Source organism: Ursus arctos, unplaced genomic scaffold (assembly GCF_023065955.2).
Source record: "Ursus arctos isolate Adak ecotype North America unplaced genomic scaffold, UrsArc2.0 scaffold_9, whole genome shotgun sequence".
NCBI classification, from domain to species: Eukaryota; Metazoa; Chordata; class Mammalia; order Carnivora; family Ursidae; genus Ursus; species Ursus arctos.
Genome location: NW_026623111.1, coordinates 31,625,714 through 31,640,235, shown reverse-complemented (window position 1 = coordinate 31,640,235; position 14,522 = coordinate 31,625,714). Strand labels below are relative to the sequence as shown.

General features: G+C 38.6%; 1 protein-coding gene across 3 annotated transcripts in view; it reads left to right on the top strand.

Annotated features, from left to right (window-relative positions):
* Positions 1-13,022, top strand: part of PDS5A (PDS5 cohesin associated factor A) — a 145,488-nt gene extending 132,466 nt beyond the window's left edge. For 2 of the 3 annotated variants that reach the window (XM_026508763.4, XM_026508765.4), the window contains exons 32-33: positions 2,170-2,522; positions 10,354-13,022. In XM_026508763.4, the coding sequence (XP_026364548.1) occupies positions 2,170-2,522; positions 10,354-10,357 (357 nt within the window). In that variant the 3' untranslated portion in view covers positions 10,358-13,022. Of the gene's footprint in view, positions 1-2,169; positions 2,527-10,353 lie in introns of those variants that run through there. The other variant, XM_057309510.1, reaches the window with a different exon arrangement.
* The last annotated feature ends 1,500 nt before the right edge of the window (positions 13,023-14,522 follow it).

Below are 14,522 nucleotides of genomic sequence, written 5' to 3'. Positions count from 1 at the left end.
GGATCGAGCCCCACGTCGGGCTCCTCTGCTGGGAGCCTGCTTCTTTCTCTCCCACTCCCCCTGCTTGTGTTCCCTCTCTCGCTGGCTGTCTCTCTCTCTGTCAAATAAATAAATAAAATCTTTAAAAAAAAAAAAAAATAAGATCTAAGATAGTGTTTCTTACTAACCAATTTTTCAAAGAAATTAATGTGTAAACCAATATATTATGTGTATAAAAATTATCCAGCAAACTAGATATGGGTGTTTACAAATCAGGACATTCTTGGGGTGCCTGGGTGGCTCAGTCAGTTAAGTGTCTGACTCTTGATTTTGGCTCAGGTCATGATCTCGGGGTTGTGATGTTGAGATCCAGCTCTGCGCTGGGTGGTGTGGAAGCTGCTTAAGATTCTCTCTCTCCCTGGGGCGCCTGGGTGGCTCAGTTGTTAAGCATCTGCCTTCGGCTCAGGTCGTGATCCCAGGGGCCTGGGATTGAGCCCCACATCGGGCTCCCTGCTCAGCGGGGAGCCTGCTTCTTCCCCTCCCACCCCCCATTTGTGTTCCCTCTCTTGCTGTGTCTCTAGCAAATAAATAACATCTTAAAAAAAAAAAAAAAAGATTCTCTCTCTCCCTTTCCTACTGCCCACCCCAGCCCCCCACCCCCATCTCTAAAAAAAGAAAATTTACTAAAATGAAAACTCATGAAAATAGTAATTTAAGTGAAAAGATTCACAAATCAGTGTTACACTTTGCTGGGCAGCAATGTCAAGAGTTCCACTTCTTCAAGGAGGCGATATGGAAATATTGCTAAAAAGAAAAAGAAAATCAGGACGTTCTCTCCTGTTACTTACTCTGTGAGGGAAATCAAATTGTAATATGAAGGATGACTCAGGGAGGTGGTTAAAAGGAGCAAGACATACCCCGTGGATTCAGGCAAGCAGTGCTGCCACTGTTGTCTTTAAGGAGGCTTCTTTTTCTTCATACCTGTGGTTGACCAGTGGGTTTCCTCTTTCATTTCCCTTTTAATGAGTTCTTTAAACATATGCACATGTACATAATATTCATAAATGTGTAAGTACAGTCATGTGCATGATTTTTAATGCAGTCTTTGTTCCTTTTAAAAAGTAATCTGTTAATTTTATTCTTGTCTTACCATTTTCACATGTGTATACACATAAATATTTCCTTTCCCCTTTTTTGCCACTACAAACAATGTTACATTAAAAATTACATGTGCGTCAAACATTTACTGGTGATTTAGATATTTCCATATTGCTTCCTTGAGAACACTTGACATTCAAGTGGAACACTTGACATTGCTGCCCAGCAAAGTATAACACTGATTTGTGAATCTTTTCACTTAAATTACTATTTTCATGAGTTTTCATTTAAGTAAATTTTCCTGAATCATGAAAGATTTATAAATATTTTTTACCCAGTCATTCTGAAAAGATTTTCTGGGGAAAATGAAAATTAGCTAATTGAAAAGATTAACTCATTTTTTAGATGATGGTAGTGCTCCTTTGTCTTGCTTTAATCAGTTAAAATTTTATCAGTTAAAATTGTGATTCCTAAATATCCTTTGTATAAAGGTCACTTTCTGTTCTAAAAACTATTAAAGTCCATTATATCTATTATATTAAAATGGGATTTTATTACTTTGAACATTTTAGATGACTTAACATATATATTTGGTAAACTAGAGAAAAAAACGTTCAGAAGAAAGTAGAAGGTTAATGATTGCAGCAAAAAGTGACAAAAATTAGAATGTATGAGCGGAGTGAGAAATTGAAGAACTTTGTGTCATAGAATTACAGAAATTATTATAGTGAAAGAGGCATCATAGATAAAGAGCATATTCAGTTATGCAAACATGCTCTCCTTTTTTAAAAAGTGATAAATTTAGAGCATACCATCGATTAAAAGGACCTTTTCACTTAGAATGAGTGTGAAAGCAAAACTCAGTAGATTTTCTCTCTGTAGACCACCTGTGCATTTTAATAGGCATTTACTGCATAGATTATATGTGCCATGCCCCATGGTTGGCAGTGCTCTCAGGTCCTACCGTCAAGGAGTTCATTAGAAGCCTTGGAATTCCAGCTCCTCGAAAATACTTTCAAAATACTTCTTTCCAGTACAGATCATTGATATTTAAGGAATTTGTGTTTATAGAATTGTTTTGTGCTCTTTCAGGAGATCAGTTCTGACCAGACTACCCAGAGCAACATCAGCGGTGACCGAGGAAAGAAAAGAAGTGTAGCAGCAGCTGGTACAGAGAACATCCAACAAAAAACAGATGAGAAAGCAGACGAATCAGGACCACCTGCCCCTTCAAAACCCAGGAGAGGACGCCGACCCAAGTCGGAATCTCAGGGCAATGCAACCAAAAATGATGACATAAACAAACCTCTTGGCAAGGGAAGAAAGAGAGCTGCGGTCAGTCAGGAAAGCCCCGGGGGTCTGGAAGCAGGTAATGCCAAAGCACCCAAACTGCAAGATGTAGCCAAAAAGGCAGCACCAGCAGAGAGACAGATTGACTTACAAAGGTAATGGATGCCATTCTTTCTGAACTGTCAATTTAGACATTTCGCTTTGTTCTTAGTATGTGCCAGTCTCCCCAAACACCGAGGCATTTGGGACTGAAAACTGCCCTTGGTTTTCCTGAGTAGGTTATAATGGCATTTCTTTTGATCTCATAACCTCCAGGACGCCAGTTTGAAGAGAGATCTTGTTTCTTTTGTTTAATTTTTAATTAGGATATCCTGTTTTGTATTTTTGCTTACTAGCAAGGACAGTATTAAATTTTGCTCGGTATCCTTCACACAGTTATATGGGCTTTAGTTAATTTTTAAAGGGGTACCTTTTGGGTAAAAGGTCTCAGAATGGGGCGCCTGGGTGGCTCAGTCAGTTAAGCGTCTGCCTTCGGGCTCAGGTCATGATCCTGGGGTCCTGGGATCGAGTCCTGCATCGGGCCCTCTGCTCAGCAGGGAGCCTGCTGCTCCCTCTGCTGCTCCCCCTGCTTGTGTGCTCTTGCTCTCTGTCAAATAAATAAATAAAATCTTTTTTAAAGGGGGGGGGGGTTCTTAGAATGGAGAAGACAGAAGTCATGACACACAAACACGTATCTCCTGCTCTTGAATTGCTCTTGTTAGAGTTCATCTTAATATACGTCAGCAACTTCCCTCTTCCCCCCCACTCTCCAGTGAAACGACCTCCCAGCGGCTCATCTTTGATCATTCTTGGGCTGGGACTTCAGCTTCTCTACCTGGTAATGGTGGTGTTCCAGGTGGAGATCTAGAAGTTGGTTCCTTTCATACTTGGCCTACAGTTAGAACTTAGCCCTACCCCCTTCTTTTTTCTTTCTGTATCGTACCTGACTCATCTCCCCTTGAATCAGATTGTAAGCCTCTGAATTCCTTGTAGGAGAGAGACAGTTTTGATCATCTCAGGATGACCCTACGATCCTGCTTCAGTATTTTTATAAAGTATAGTGTTGCCTGAAGCGTATGCGTTGAAAGTACACTTTTTAAATTACCATTCATGTTATATTTTCTTATATTTTAAGTGTCTCAGGCTGTCTTTTACAACATCTCATGGGAGCGGATCCAGGCCCAAACCTGATCTAAGTAATGGGTGATTCTCCTACTCACTTCCAGTTTTATGGACTAATAAGTGTAATAATGAAAGCTATTGGGGGCAAATTTATTATTTTTCTCCTCAGATCTAGATCTTTGACCTAGAACATCATATTTACCCTCTGCCTCCTCTTTGTCATCAGTAAGACAGTATAATATTACCTTCTTCAAAGGACTGTCCTAAGAATTAAATGGATCAGTAAATATAAAGCACTTAAACCAAGTGCCTTTCACAGAATAAATGCTCAGTCATTGTTACAGCCATTGTTTTGAATTCTAGTTTCTCTACCTCTTAATACACTTTTCAGTTACACAGAAGTTGAACAGTTTCCTTTGTGATGGCCAGAATTTTCTGAAGGGTTTCTAAAATTCTATTCTAGCCGTTCCATTAGTACTGATCATCACACACAGGCCACTTGAGCCACCTGACCTGACCTCTCATTAACTGTCCTGTTGTTGCCTTCTAACAAAAATATCCAAGGGTGCTTACTTAGTCCCTGAAAATGTTTTCAGTAGCAACCGGATCTTGTCTCTGATAGCGCCTCGTAAAGCCCCCTGCTCTACTTTTGCTACACCGTGTGCCCCAACATCATCAAACCAACAAAAACGGCTTTCGCGCCAGAGACTGGTTAAAAATAGCATTGAGCCTTCTTGAAAATCTAAAACTGTCTTGAGTGAAAAACACCTTAGAAGTCTCAAGTATGCTGGCTAGTAGGTCATTGGGGGCGGGGGGGTAGTGTGTTAGCCAAAACAGAGTTCTGTGATGGGGTCTATATTCTCAGTGAAGTTAGGTGGTTAAGTTAGATGTTCTTGACAACGCTGTACTGTGTTAACTCTGGAGACTAGATTGAGTATTTTGCACACATATTTCAGAAACTTCTGATTGAACTGTCTGCTACTAATTTAACAAAACATAGTACATTCTGAAACTTTCTCCCAAGCTTTCTTTTATCTTTTCCCAAACCTAATATACAGCTCTGCCCTTACATTCTAGCATTATGACTTAAGCTTGGAATCCTGATGAACTGTTCAGGGAAAGCTCACTTACTCCACAAACTAGATGCAGTCTTGCTTGGATGCAAGAGTAACCCCTCTTGAATAGAATTGAATGCCTTGTCAGCACATCAGTGTTGCTCCTGGTACTTGTCATTTGTTCTTTTAACAAATACTCAACTGATAAGAGTGCTAGGCATCATGCTGAGTGTTGGCAATACAGATGTTTCCAAAGTGGAAAGGCTCTTGCCCTCAAAGAGTTTATTTCCCTAGCTTATCAACTCCAGAAGAGACCAGAAAACTTTCACATTAGGTCTGCTGATGGATACAGTAAAAGTATAGGATTTTTTTTTTAATTACTACATAAAACAGAATGAAACTCTGACACATGTTACAACATGGATGAACCTTAAAGACATTACGCTGAGTGAAATGAGCCATACCCCAAAGGACAAATACCATATGATTCCATTTATATGAGGTACCCAGAGCCATCACATTTGTGTAGACCAGAAGTGGAATGGTGGTTGCCAGGGCAAAGAGGGAGTAGGCTTTAGTGTTCAGTGGGTGTACAGTGTTTCATTTGGGGAAGATGAAAACATTCTAGAAATGAATGGCCTTGATTGTACAGCATTGTGAATGTACTTAATGCCACTGAACCGTATACTTAAAAATGGTTAAAATGGTAAATGTCGGGTCATATAAATTTTACTACAACAAAAAAATTGCTAAATAGGATAATAATCTCTAACACTAATATAGTACTGATAATGAGCCAGGCTCAATTCTAAACTCTTTGTTAACCTATTAAATCCTTAAAACACCTCTTTGTGGTAATAAGTTCTAACATTATTTCCAGCTTACAAAGAAAAGAAACCCAGGTATAGGGGTAGCTTTTGGTCTCTGCTTATGTAAATAGTGGGGCCAGGATTAAACCCAGGCAATGTCTCTCCAGAGTTTGTAACTGCCATTGTATATTGTATTTTAAGATAAAATTAAGTCTTAATTCTAAGGTATTATACATGTGCACAAAACTGGTAGAGAGTGCTCTGAAAATACTTGTATATTTTATTTTCTTGTATATCGTAAATAGCTAATGTAGTTGATATGTGTAATAGTTTCCATAATGGAGTACATTTGAGTTAATTTTTTTTTTTAAGATTTAATTTACTTATTAGAGTGAAAGAGCACAGAGGAAGAAGGAGAGTGAGGGTGAGAGGGAGAAGTGGGGAGCCCGATATGGGGCTCGATCCCAGGACCCTGATATCATGACCCGAGCCAAAGGCAGACACTTAACCACTGAGCTACCCAGGTGCCCCGCATTGTTAATTTTTCTAACTCTAATGTGAAAAGCTAGTTTATTTAGTTATTTTTAAGTTTATTTAAGTAATCTCTACACCCGTCATGGGGCTCAGTCTTAAGACCCTGAGGTCAAGAGTTGCATGCTCTTCAACTGAGCCAGCCAGGCGCCCCTAAAGCTATTTTATTTAAAATAACCACAGGTTAAGCCAAACAAACCAACTATAGTCATCTTTTTTAACTCTTTCAGAGTACACGCAAACAGAAGTCCCTGCATGTTAGCATCAGAGAGGAATAAATCAATCAGTAGATCAGAGATTCTTGAAAGTGGCACACTTAAACGAAGCACCTCATGCTAAGAACATTGTCAGACTGGGGCGCCTGGGTGGTGCAGTCGTTAAGCATCTGCCTTCGGCTCCGGGCATGATCCCGGAGTCCTGGGATCGAGCCCCACATCGGGCTCCTCCGCTGGGAGCCTGCTGCTTCCTCTCCTGCTCCCCCTGCCTGTGTTCCCTCTCTCGCTGGCTGTCTCTCTCTGTGTCAAATAAATAAATAAAATCTTTAAAAAAAAAAAAAAAAAAAACATAGGCTGATGAAAATTAGGTAGAATAATGTGTGGAAGATATTTGGGGTGGTGCTTGGCATATTTATTAATAGAAATAATAGTAATAATAGGGAAAGGTTGTTAAACCTTTGTCTTGCCAACAGTCAGTAGGAAGCAAGTACAACCCTATGTTAGAGGTAAGGAGACCTGAACAGACTGTCTCCAGGCACCTATGTCAAATCTAGGAGCATCCCTTAGTAAGCACCTCAGTGTGGTCGTTCCTCCAGTAATTTATGCAGTATTTTAAACATTTTTAAACTGTGAACATTCAGAACTCTATTTGTTTTTCCTCTTAAAATGTAAAAGATATTGTGTAATGATGTAAAAGATAATGTGTATTTACCATCAAATGATGGAATAGACACACCAAAACAAAAGTTCCTGATTTGTGATTTGGCTGATATTTTAACTATCTCAACTTAAGGAGAAATGTTAAATGGTCAAAATCCTGAAGGTACCGGCTTTATTTTTATTACATGTCGTAGTTTCCACCCTCCTACAAGATTCTAAACCTACTTCTCATTGGGGTGTCTGGCTGGCTCGGTCGGTAGATCATGCCACTCTGGATCTCGGGGTCGTGAGTTCAGGCCCCACATTGGGCATAGAGTTTACTAAAAAATAAGGAAAAATAAACATACTTCTTACTAACTGCAAGTATTACCTGTGGTTGATTTGACATCCCACCTGTATTTTCCTGAGACCTGGTGAGGATCACATACAGATTAAAGCCACATGATTACAGTTCTCAATATAGAGCTAATCCAGCACTTTGAATCATCCTGTTAAGGTTGTCATTAAAATTTCAACCAGCTAATTACTAGAAGAAGAAATAGTGTTGCCAGACATGAGAGCCATCAAACACTAAATCTGTGAGCGAGGGATGACCCCAGGGTGATAGCTTGCTTATTGCTCTGGAGACTCAAAGCCTCGCCTAGAGGCCTTGCCTTGTGAGGTGAGGTCTGAACTGCTGCACTAAAGTAGTTCGCCGCCCGGACTTGAAGCTGGAATGCAAGACTCCGACAAGGAAGGCCCAGTACCCTAGCGCTTCTCTGTGGCGCTGCTCTCTAACTTCACATGCCACTTCAGTCTCTTCCTCAACCTTGCATTATTCTTCATGCCTTTCACTTGCTTAATTTCTCACTCAGATGGTCTGTTCTTGCTCTGGTCCCAGGTTTCCACAGTAACATCCAACAGGACCCTCTCCCCTTGACATTACCCGAATCTTCTTTACTCCATCTATTCCTTTGTCCTTCTGAATATGCGATCTCCTCTCTACACCTTATGCTACTACCGCCGCTCGAAAACTCACCCAATCTTATTGCTTGATATTTGTATTATCATTGTGTGGTTATATTATTAATGAAAAGCGTTTTGGGGACCCTAGTATATGCCAACCAGTCTAGATACTTCATGTCTGCTACCTTGTTTAACCCTTCAGCGCTATTAGGTAGGACTCTTGGTAAATGGTAGCCTCTAGAGCTATTCTAATACCACAGCCAGCACTTACAATGTGTGGCAGGTGCTAACCCCTTAGAATTCCTCTTACTAGGTCCTCTTACTGAGGTAAGGTAAGCGTTAGGTAAATAATTACTTTTAGTATGATTCCTACTTGTATAATTTATTTACTAATTGAAGGATGGATATTTTATCCAAAACACGTATGGTATGTACAAAAATTTACTGGCATAGATTTTATTTCTTAATCTGGGAGTTGATGCTGAGCATTTTAACTTGTAAACTATAGAATTTTTAGATCTCCCTGGATTTTTGCAGTAAATGTTCCTGTCTGTATTTTGGGCTATATTTGGAATTGTTACGTCAAGAAAATTCCTGGAATTTACCCTATACATTTATAATAATTAGCAATTTGTGTATTATGGCCAGGAAACAGTATCTCACAACTGGACAATTAATGTTGGCTTTCTGAGTTTTGGGTGAAGGGTAGATCATTTCAGTTATTTAGTTTACTTGTTTTTCCTTTGTTTTTGAGCCATTATCCAGATGGCAAACAATTCCAAACATTTTGCATTGAAAATGTATTTTTATAGGTCTGCTGATTCTTCGGTATGTTCCTCTTACACTTAAGGCTAAATTCTTCCACAAGGAAGAGACTATCAGGAAACACCAGTGGAGAAACAGTCCTTAAATTTGGGACTTCTGGGGAAACTAAATATAAAGAAATTATCTATAGGAAAACAGACTATAGTTTTCCCATCTTTGGATGACTATGTTTTGCTTAGCATGCTTAGTGGAAGTATTCAAGAATCTTGGAATTTTTTTTTTTTAAGCAAAGAATTTCCTACTTCTGTGCCCAAATATCTGTATATTGAGAAAGTTTCCTGTCATTACCTGGGTTCATATCTTAATATCATAGTAACCCCTAAGTATGTATCTTCATGTGTTACGCAACCATATATTACTTTGATGTGAATACTTTTTCAGTGACAGGTGAATTTTTATCAAAATAGTATGACATTTCTTAGAAGCCAGGTGCTTGGGTGCGATGACGGTTCTGGGACATAGAATCAAGTTCATGAAATTCTTCCAGTGATCTGGATCATTTAAAAGTCTGTGAGAGCAGCCAGGAAGATACTGAGGACTCAGAGCTCATAAAGGGAAGCTGCCTGAAGGTGCAGCAGGCAGCTTCTAGAGGACTCTTTGATATCACATTATTAAATCTGTTTTATATATTATAACAAACTAAGTCTCTGTAAGAATCTTAATCACTTAGCTTGTTTTTTAAGCATTGTCATTTTAATAAAATGTATATGTAGTGGAATACAAGTAAACAACTCCCTTATCTTTCTCCCAAGTTTGGAACTGTTGCAGAGGAGACCCAGTTTTAATGCTGATATGGCTGGTGAAAAATGTGGAAATGACAGGCCAGGTGGCTGCTAATGCCTTGCCTCTGAATTGAACCACCACAGGCAGACCTGAATGCCCCTTTTGGAGGCAAAAGAAAACAAATCTAGGAGAGGACAAGCCCAGCATGCTTAGTTCCTCCACCCCCCTTGCCCCTCCCCTATTAGATGGGTTCTTCCTCCTCCCAAAGAGGACTTAGGTGAGAGAAGAGAGATCATGTTCCCCCATGCTCATGCTTCCAGAGATGAGACTGTCTCTCCTTAGCAGGGAGATGGGACCAGTGGGGATTTGATTCCTCTAACCTCTTTAAAGGAATTAAGCTAAATTTCCCTCGTTTGTTTTTTTGTGTTTTTGTGGGTTTTTGGGTGTTTTGTTTTGTTTTGTTTTTTGTTTTTAGTATACTAAAATGTATGTGTTTGGAGCCCCTGGGTGGCTCAGTTGAGTGTCTGACTTTGGCTCAGGTCATGATCTCAGGGTCCTGAGATCGAGCCCCACATCAGGTTCCATGCTCAGTGGGGAGTTGGCTTCTCCCTCTCCCTCTGCCACTGCCCCTCCCTCTGCTTGGGCTCTCTCAATTAAATAAATAAAATCTTAAAAAAATATGTTTACCCAGTTCAGAAGTCAGAACTTCTTTTGCTGCTTATAAATAGTGCCCAGTAACTTTTTTTCTGTAATACCATTTTGAAATAATACTAATGACAGATTACAGTTATTTCAAATAAATAGCTTTTATTGTTTTTATTATTATAAGCAGATCTGCCATTGATTGGGTAGCAGCACCTAGTGGTTGAAAGTAAAAACTTCTTCATGGTATTTTGTGTTTATATAGTTTAGAGAAAGATTACTTAAAACAAGGTCTCAGGTGAAAAATAAACTTGAGATTTTTTAGATAATAACTGTAGAAATGAAGTAATTCTTCTGGTTTGGTGTGTTTTCCCGTTTATGTCTTTTCTAACTTTTCTTTCTTCTACTCCCCTCTGCAAGGTAAAAAGAAAACTCATTTGCAAAGGGAGAAAATGAAAGCCAAACAGAAGGAGGCTCCAGCTTCTGCAAAAACTTGGATTCACAATGTCCCTGAACAGAAAATGAAGTTAACTTCAGAACACACTTTCTGCCTTGAAAACTGAAAGAAACTATTACTTCCTTTTCACATGACCACAAGTCCTTTGATGGAAATGTACAGCAGAAACTCTTGAGAGAGAGGCTAAAAGCAACTCTATTCTACCCTCCCCTAGACTTTTCTTATGAAGAGTCAATAATTAAGCAAATTGCTTAACACTTGGTTCCAGTTCCTGCATATCTGGAGTTTAAAAAAGCATAATACACCATTAATTTCCATGCTGCAGTTTTTATTTTAAAGAAAGTAACAGGATGTCCTTACACTGACACTGAAAATTCATCAATTTTAGAGCCAGGAATTCCCGTGTTAAACAGAAAAGAAAAAAAAAAATAGAAGTCTACTGAATTAATTTTTTAGAAGAAAAGAGATCAGATTAAATATTTCTTTGTTTTTCCTTTTGGAAACTTTTATGTATAATTCTTTCTGCCTGCCTACTTTTCTGCAAAAATGAGATGTACAGATTTCAGTTCCCTGCTATGAAAAGTGATGTGGTGGCAATTTTATAAATGTTGCTTTCTGATTTTTATCAGAGTGAGAAAATAATTAAAATTATTATTGATTTCATATCACTTCATATTTTGATTTCCCCTCCATTTTAGTTTAATATAATTTGCAATAAATGTACATATTGTTGTTTGTTTCATAAAGCATATCACTTTAAAATGGTTTTTACTCCTGTGATTATGTTGGAATATTTGGAATTTTAAAGGAGTAAAGACTGCCCAGCATTTGGTTTTATAATGTTTGTCACCAGATTTTTATTATTGATGTAAAGAAAAAGTCAATTTTTTTTAAATAGTCGGACTTTGGCAGCTTTGTAAGGAAAGTTGGAGGTGTTTAGGATTGCTATCAATCTTCAGCATTGTGCTGTTGGGAAATAAGTATATTGCTTTTGTCTGCCAGTCTGGGCTCAGTTTTTATGTTTATTTTAGAAGACAACTGTTGCATCAATATATTGTTTCTTGGCATTGTTCAGCATAGGTAATGTGTGCACTTTTTGTGTACACATAATCATATTTAAGTTTTTTGCATAAAATAAATGCTTCTAGATGTCATATGGTAGTCTTTTTTAATCTCTTTATCATATTATGTTTTCTTGTGAGTTTCTTTTTATGTGAAAGGGCTAAAGTCATAACATGATTACAGTCAACTCTCCATTATCTATATAAAATAGTGACTATGCCTCAGGTTTTGAGTTTTGCAGTCATAATTTAAATCACAGACTTAATGAAAGCAAGTATTTTGCAAGAGCTAATTCAGGAGGAACTTGAAATTTGTCCTTCCTCGTGATCAGAGTTGTAGCTGCCCCCCATGCCGTACTTGACGCTCTTTCCCGAAGCCCTAACTGAATGTGCTCACTCAGTTGCCTTGCACATTCCCAGTGAGGGTCAGAAGACATAAATGACACTTGCATTAGAACTTGGTGTTGAGAGGCTGTAGTCTACAATGGATATAAAACAGCGAACGTGAGCTACGTCAAAAAAGAATGATTATGTTGAATGTGAAATTTGCCAGTAAATGTCACGTATCTCATAGATAATCAAGAGTTGGCTGTATATTGACTCAGTGAAAGATGGGTAATTCTTTCAAATATGCATGTACACACATTTAAGTATTGGATGATGGTTAGGGAACAGTGGATACAAGTGATAGAAAACAATACCTTTTAAAAGGGCAGGAAAAGCCCTCACTCTTATTGCCTCTTCATTACCCTTTAGAAGGAAAGTATAAAATATTGCCTCCAACATACTGAAAAAGAATATCTATGCAGAAGCATCAGAGAAGTCCCTCAAGCAAACAGTGGACATGTATATTTAGAAAGATTTTTAAAGTGCTCTTAGCATCAAACAACTTGATTCTTAAGGCCACTGATCTGTCACCAATTAAAAAGCACACTGGTAGGGACCTTTTTCAACTCCTTTTGATTACTCAGCTAGATTACCTGGTGTTAAGTCATATTTACAACATAATGTAGCAGAACCATTTGCATCTGTTTGTGGCTGCTTCGATTTTTTGCAGGAGAGGAGTTTAGCTAAAAGGATCTGGTCCACAGGTGTATGTAAATGGCCCCCCTGGTTTCATAATATGATGCAAGCCTCTGGCACTAAGGGAAGGGAATAGGAGAAAAAGATTTGAGATGATGGGGAGGGATTTAAGGGACATTTGTCAGTTTTCCTTTGAAAAAAGGAAAAAGTTAAATCCCTTAGGAATTTGATATTCACATCTCAGAGAAATACAACACAAAGTGCAGACTTATATTTGAGAATTAATGTTAACCCTTTGTGTCTAGTTTGAAGCTTCTTGTATTTGTCTAAAACTACAAGCCAGAATTTTGTATCTCCTTTGATAAAAAGTGTGTATAATGTAAAGTAGTTTTGCATATTCTTGTGCTGCACATGGGCTGAATTTTTAAAAAATTTTTTAAAAACTTGAAGCAGAACCTTGTAATTTGTGTAAATGATGAGTGTAAAATCCTACCATAAAATGCTAAAAATATGCATTGTTTCAAATAAAACCAAGAAATGCAGCATTATATAGTAGTGTGGAACCCTGAATATTCATGTACCCCCTGGTATGTCACAAGCTGATAAAATATCTGCATATTTTCTCTTTGGATTCTGGAGTCTGCATATCCTTATAAGAAATCAAATGTAATCATAAATCAAAAAATCAAACCTTCAAACTTCCTGGCTACTAACTCTGATCTGACCTACAGTGACAGGGAGAACATAATAGACAATAAATTCTGGTAAACATTTGGGAAACTTTAGAAGTTGCTTTTTAACCCAACAACTTAAAAGTGGCCTTTCATTTATATTTTGATACATCTATTTACTGCAAATTTTGGACATGCGCATTTAGTTTAAAAACTGATGGACAGCAAGCAGATTGCATGTATCCGGAATAAGAAATGAGCTGAATACGAAATAAAGCTAGCTATCCTGCCTGGTTCTGTATTTTACCCTCAATGGGATTACCATTCTACACCTTGATATTTGTATTGTCACGACTTTTCTAACTGCACTATTCACATGGATAAACTGTTCATAGAAACCACTGGAGACCAACAAGTCTCCAACAGTCTGACAAGCTTTGCAGCCTGCCTCAATATAATCATGGCATTGCTCACAAGAAGTAAAAGTTGGCCATAAGCCAGCAACAGTGTAGAACAATGGAAATGAATGTGCAAAATCACATACCTTCTCAGCCTGTAAACCAGAGCTGTAAATTTTCACTTCCGTAAGAGTAATAAACCTTCTTTACTTCATTTTGTGTCTTATTTGAAAGGCCAATGGGGACACCTGGGTGGCTCAGTCAGTTAAGCATCTGACTTGAGCTCAGGTCATGATCTTGGGGTCCTGGGATTCAGCCCCACATCAGGCTCCCTGTGCTTAGTGGGGGAGTCTGCTTCTCCTCCCTCTGCCCCTCCCCCAGCTTGTGCGCTCACACTCTCAAAAAAGAGATGAAAGGCCAATAGGAACATGTGGGTCCCATTTCTAAGGAATCTGGGCCAGGGTGGTGATCAGGATTTCAATTTTGGGGTATTTCTCAAATAACATTTATTGATGCTGATTGCCAGCTAAAGGCAGTTTCCTTCCCCTTGTTCTCTAGTTACTCCTGTTCTCTAGCAAAGACCATGTATTCTGAATAAAATCCATTCCTTTTAGGAATAGCACTGTATCAAATTCTGCGAGAAGCTTGGAAAGCAATCAATCGGAGGTCATTTATGCATGTAAGGAGCAAGGTCCAAGTCTACGGAAAGCCAGTAAAAACTGAAGAGTAAGGGGTAGCGATTTTCCTCATTACAGGTATTTATGTAATCTGTACAGACTAGGCACAATGCCAGGGGCTGACACTAAAAACGCTAGTTTGGGGCCTTAGAAGGACTAGCAATACAAAGCAAATGGCACAACACAGGCAGATACGACTGTATCAGGTGATACATTGTCTGGACTTCAAAGCCCTGATAGATCCTATAGAAATGAAACCTACCTTTTCTATATAGAGAAATACAATACAACTCTTGAGAACT